This window comes from Acomys russatus, chromosome 24, assembly GCF_903995435.1.
Source record: "Acomys russatus chromosome 24, mAcoRus1.1, whole genome shotgun sequence".
Classification (NCBI taxonomy): Eukaryota; Metazoa; Chordata; class Mammalia; order Rodentia; family Muridae; genus Acomys; species Acomys russatus.
The window spans coordinates 1377883-1384531 of record NC_067160.1 but is presented as its reverse complement, the minus strand read 5'-3'; the positions used below and the strand labels follow the sequence as shown (position 1 = coordinate 1384531).

Below are 6649 nucleotides of genomic sequence, written 5' to 3'. Positions count from 1 at the left end.
TTAAACTGTAGATAAGGGGTTAAGAATGGGGATCACTAAAGTGTAAAACAAAGAGGCTATTTTATCATTTTCTAGGGAGTGAGTGGATTTAGGCTGCAAGTACATAAAAAGCAGAGTCCCATAGAACACCGCAACCACTGTCAGATGAGACCCACAGGTAGAGAAAGCTTTCTTTCTGCCTTGTGCAGAATGCATATGACAAATGGCCAGCAGTATCATAACGTATGATGCAAGGACTACCAGAAGAGAGGAGATCAAATTCAGTGCTGAAAACAATATGATCAGCAATTGTATTTCTTCATCATTTGAGCACAATAAAGGCAACAGGAAAACATCATCACAGTAGAAATGGCTGATGATGTTGGAGCCACAGAAAGTGAGTGTGAAAATCTTACTGGTGAACAGCAGAGCCTGGAAGGTGCTGTAGAGGTATGGAATGCCCACAAGCACATTGCAAACTCTCTGAGACATGATCACACTGTACAGCAGAGGGCTGCAGATGGCCACATAGCGGTCATATGCCATTGCTGACAAGATAAAGAATTCGCTGATAATAAACAGAAGAAAGAATGATAACTGTGTGGCACACGCGTAGAAAGAAATGGTTTTCTGATCCCCAACAAAATCCACCAGCATCTTGGGGCAGATGGTGGTGGAATTTCCAAGATCAATGAAAGCTAGGTGCCTGATGAAAAAGTACATAGGGGTGTGTAGGCGAGAGTCCAGCTTAGTCAGAATGATCATGCCCAGGTTTCCCACCACAGTGACCGCATAGATGATGAAGAAGACTGCAAACAACGGAAGTTGAAGCTCTGTGTTCAGTGTGATTCCCATCAAGATGAACACAGGCAGTGATGTTGTGTTCTTTTGCCTCATTTCGGCCAACTATATCCTCCAGAAAGAAGCAAACATTGCTTTCAACTTTTAAGTTTTATGTTTAGCATGAAAACTTCCTTTTAAAAATAAGTGGTCACCTGACTAGACCAGAGTAGGTGTTTGGTGTTTACTACTTGTATTGTCCTTGGTTAGTGCAATAGTTTGAGCAGACACCCCTGGGCCTTGATTCACCCATTACTATGTTCTTGTAGGTTTCTAAGATCCTCTGGATCCTTCTATTTCCCCATCTCCTTTATATCTCTTACCTGGAGTCCCAGTAGGATGTCCTCACATCTGTCCCCATCTTCTGGTAGGTGAAGACATCCATGAGACATGAGACTAGCCTCCTGGGCTATTGTCCAGTTATGTGACTATATACCATGTGAGTCTTTCTGTTTCTGGGTTAACTCACTCAGTATGATCGTTTCTAATGACTAAGTCTGACATGAGCTCTGATGCCCCATATTTGACGACCTCCCCTTGGAGGGAGAGCTCTGGTGGCACTCAAAGAAAGAATAGTCAGAATAATAAGATGAGACTTGTTAGCCTTCCACCATAAAGTGGGGGAAGAGAGGCCCCTCAGACATGGACCAAAGGGAGTGTAATAGGGTGGGAGTGGGAGGGTAGGAGGAACGGGGGATGTGAGTGATGGGAGAACAATTGAGTTATTATCTGTTTAAATTAATAAAAATAAATAAATAAAAATTTAAAAATAAAATAAAATAAGTGGTCACAAAAACACTTGCATATGATTTTTAAAATGAATTTATAGACTATTCTACCTTTCAAGTGAGCTCTTCCTGAAAATTCATGCTGATGTTCAATAGTTTGTATATCATTATATTGGAAATTTATACACATGTAAATCATGGATATTAATATTAAAGTATTACTTAACACAGAGTGAATTTGTGTAAAATCTAATTGGATTTTAGAGTGTATCTTCATTTTGTTTGAATTTTGCATGGAAAAATTTTAATTCTAAGAGAGTGAGACAGAGACAGAATGAAGGTAAATTGCATTGACTATCATAGTCCCTTAAATCCTTCCAGTTTTGGAAGACATACTGAAATAAAACAAATTGATTAATTAATCAAAAAATATATATAATCTATATAATTGAGTATCTAAAATTGTTGGAAGAAAGAATTTTGAATGTGTTCATTACAGGAAAATTATATAATTTAATATAATATGCAAGTTAACTAAAATGATAACCAACTTAAACCTGAGTCAAAGCATCATGTTTTATCTTACAAATATATATAAATAATACTTTTTCACCTACAAAAGGTCATAAATTGAAGAAATACATAATTGTATTTCTTTATAAATATTTTCACATAAATGTATTTTACCCATAGTCAAATGTGCTCATTATAATATCTTATGTCAATTTTCATTCAATTTTAATTATTCTATTATGTGATTTATTGTTGTGTGGGACTTTCCTATTATCTGGAATTCAGAATAGAGAGTTGAGAAAAGAACACTTATCATTCAATAACCATTTCTAGTCTGGTAGAAAAAAGTCTTCTAAAGGAACTTAGCACAATATGTTGAATTTTACGTAATAGTGTAAGAATAAATACCATGCTAACAAACATTGTGTGTGCATCAGTGAGAATTAAATTTTGATTGCTCACGTCCCAATTTGCATCTATAACTTTATTTTTTGAAGCTTTCAATATAATACTCACATATGTTAAGCTTCCAGATATGGTAGTTGGATACATCCCCGCTAACCTATTACTATTCAGAACATCTTTGTATAGTTTCACATAATTATTGTATAAAACCATACAGAATAAGCTATAAAGCATGTAAGATGTACTTATTTAGCATTTTTACATCATGTATTACTACTTACTAATGCAACTGAACAAAGCAGTATTTATAAAGTTCCACATCATGACTGAATATAGTGCAGGGGCATTGCCTCCTCCTTAATAAATTTGCAGGGGGAAATGAGACGAACAAGCTAAGTGTCCCTCAGTAGAAGACTGGATAAAGAAACTGTGGTACACTTACACTAAGGAATTCTACTCAGCTATTAAAAACAAGGAATTTCCAAAATTTGTGTACAAATGGATTGAACTAGAAATGATCATAGTGAGTGAGTTAACCCAGAAGCAGAAAGACTCACATGGTATATACTCACTTATATCTCAACACTAGCCCAGGGGCATGTCCCATGGAAGCCTTCACCTATCAGGAAAGTGGTACAAAGGTGAAGACATCCTATTGGGACTCTAGGTGAGAGAAACATGGGAGAATGGGGAAAGAGAAGGATCCAGAGGGTCCTAGAGCCCTACAAGGAGAACATTATGATGGGCAGATCTGGGCTGATGGGCCCCGCTCAAACTATGGCACCAGCCAAGGACTATAGGTGCAGTAAACATCAAACCGCGACACAGATCTACCCAACTGACAGGACATTCTCCACAGTTGAGTGGAGAGTGGGGTCTGACTTTCACAGGAACTCTGGTGCCCCATATTTGACCATGTCTCCTGGGTAGGGAGGCCTGGTGGCACTCAGAGGAAGGATAGCAGGCTACCAAGAAGAGACTTGATACCCAAGAGCATATACAGGGGGAGGAGGTCCCCCTCAGTCACAGTCATAGGAGAGGGGAGTAGGGGGAAAACTGGAGGGAGGGAGGAATGGGAGGATACAAGGGATTGGATAACTATTGAGATGTAACATGAATGAATTAATGAAAAAAAGAGAAAAAAAGAAAAAAGTAGTTTTCTTTGAAAGGAGAAGGTGAAGCTGCATTAGTTCGTTCCAACTGATTAATTCCCTGTACTTACTTCTGTCCTTGGTCAGTGAGAATGACCTTCACCATTGTCAACATGTTTCTAATTGTAGGCATAATTAGGTTTAGTGATTAATAAAGAAAACTGCAGGGTAAGCTTGCAACATGTGCAGCACTAATGCTAACCTCCAGCTGCCAGGCATGCCACACTGCCAAATACTCAGTAAGTGTGCTTAGTGCATACGATGTTTTATGGAAATGTCCATGTTCAAAGGCTCTTTAGCGAATTTATATTCTTCAGTAGGAAGTTTTTATTGCGATATATTTCTTGTTTGTATTACTTGTGCTGTAATGTTTATCTACTAAATGAGTTTATTTTAAATATAAAAGTAGCATTTTGTTGTATAACACTATACAGGATCTACATCAAAACATATATATATACATATGTGTGTGTGTGCAAGTAATAAATTATCCATATATTTCCTACTTCTCACCACCTGATACTTTCAGAAATATAATCGACCAGGAATATTTGTTCAAAAGATACAATTTAATGTCCTATGAGCACTGAACAACTCCAGGAAACACAAGTGCATGCACTGTTTTGGTCATGCAGTTCAAGGATCAGCGTGACAACAGACAGAGGCATGATTGAAGTGCTTGCAAACTGCTGACCACCTGTATGAAATACATTAAATCCCTTACCTTTGAGAAGGGAACAAATCACATATTCGAAATCACTTGCACATCCTCTTTCAGGTAGCAAGAATTTATGGTTTCCTTTGCTCTTTCTGATGTTCCCAGGGGAAGTATCATGCAATTTGTTCAAATGATCACAGCCAGATCATCTTAGAGACCTAATACTTTGTTGTGTTATTCTAATTATCTGGGCCCCTTTGTGGATTCTCCAAGGAGAAGTGTAGAGAGATAACTGCCAAAAGGAGACTCACAGGCTGTGATTTCCAGAGACCTGAGTAACTTAAACGATTCTTCATTCTTGTAAAGAGTTTCAATTATTAATGTTACCATGAGATATAATTTGAAATATGCTTTAACTCTATAAAAGTGAAGACTTTCAGAATCATTACAGAATTATGTATACATCATTGCTGTCACATAAGATACTTTAAAAATATTACTCAGGAAAACATATGGAAGACACGAGACTTATCCTTCAACCCACGTTTGTGAGTTAGAACTTACAGTTCCTGAAGACACCCAGCTATGCTCTTCTCAAAACCATAATATAATACCTAAAATACTTGGATGAATGTTTCCTCTTGAGTTTGAGATGTGTATGTCTATTCTTTTATGGAGAAAAGCTTTGCAAGCTATTGCAATGAGTCTGCAACTGCTGTGTCTCCTGAATAAAGGCCTGGGTCTTCTTGGATAATAGGCACTGGCATCATGGTATCATCATGGCATCAACATTAAGCACTGACTTGTCTTTCATATTCTTAATATTGGAGCATGGGTACATTTACAAATAATGGAACATAAACCATACAAATTGATATTTTAAAAGCTGTGTTATCTGTGCTTCTTGTGCAAAAGATAAATCAATTACTTCATGTTCATATAAGTAGAGACAAAAAGGTCCACTTAGCATTTTAATAGTGTGTTTACTTTTGAAATTTATCCCTTTCATTTGTACTATATGACAATATTGCATAGTGCATTTTATGTATTATTTTTTCATTAAATAATTTATTTACTTTATATCTTAGTAGGCATTTCCCCCTCGCTCCTCTCTTCCTTGTCCTTTCTTCTCCCCTCCTTTCTCCTTATCCTTGGCTTCTCCCTATTTTCAGAGAAGAGAAGGTCTCCCATTAGCAGCAACCAGCCTTGCCATATCAAGTAGAACTGAGTATATCTTCTATTGAGGCTAAACACAGTATCCCAGTTATGGATAAGGGCCTCAAAGGCAGGAAACAGTCAGAGAAATCCCCTGATCCTGCTGTTACAGGTCGCACATGAGGACTAAATTGTACATTCAAGGGAGCCTAGATCCATCCCATGGCTTCTCTGTGACTGGTGATTCAGTTTGGGTGAGCTTCTATGGGTCCGCCATAGTTGATGTAGTTTTCTTTCTTGTGGAGTCCTTGATATCTCTGGTTCTTTCAATCTTTCCTCTCCTTTTTCCATAAGATTCCCTGTGCTTGGCCTAATGGTTGGCTCTGAGGCAAGCTACTCAGATGACAGTCCTGCAAGCCTTCTGTCTGCAAGTATAGCAGAATACTATTAATAGTGTCAGTGGTGGGCTCCCTCTCATGACTTGTGACTCCAGTTGGGCCAATCATTGGTTGGCTGGACTGATGGTTTTGTGATGACTGAAATATGGTCCTATTCTCTAAGTATAGCAAAATATCACTAGGAGTGATTTTCTCACTATTTTTAAAAATAACATTAGTATTTGGTTCATTTCTAGATCTCTGTACTGTCTAGTCTCAGGTTCTTGCCATGCAAACCTTAAAAAAATCAAATATTGATTACTTACTCCCAAAAGTTTTGTGCTACAATTGTCCTGGTATATGTTGCAGGCAGGGCAATATTTTACATGAAAAGGATTGTGGCTAGGTTGGTGTATGTGTTTCTCTTTTGTATTTCTGTAGAGTGTCTTTCTGTGGCACATGCACTAGAAAATAAGGGTGAAAGTACTATATGAGCCCCAGCTTGACAACTCTGTTTACAAGGAGTTCTGTTTGTGTTGTTATCTTCAGCATGAGACCTTGTTGTTAGTTTGTGAAAAACAGCCTATTTTTTTGCTAACAGCATGGGTTATACGTGGATTTCTATTGGCATCTTTAGCCAATAACTCAAATGTATCTAATCCAGTGATGGTACTGGAAGCTCCATTCGGTGACAAGAGATGGCCTGTTCTGAGTCTGCCTCCTTCGTTATTTGGAAAATTCATTAGAATAGCATTTATATATTTTAGAGCGTTTCTGTTTCACTAGGTTTCCATAGCACACCTCAAATACCTGTCAATTTTAGCTCTCTCACCTTGCTTCCCT

At 37.7% G+C, this 6649-nt stretch overlaps 1 protein-coding gene across 1 annotated transcript; it reads right to left on the bottom strand.

Annotated features, from left to right (window-relative positions):
* Positions 1-876, bottom strand: LOC127207189 (olfactory receptor 8K5-like). The gene has a single exon (XM_051166558.1). The coding sequence runs from the start codon at positions 874-876 to the stop codon at positions 1-3; it is 876 nt and encodes a 291-aa protein (XP_051022515.1).
* Between the last annotated feature and the right edge of the window lie 5773 nt (positions 877-6649).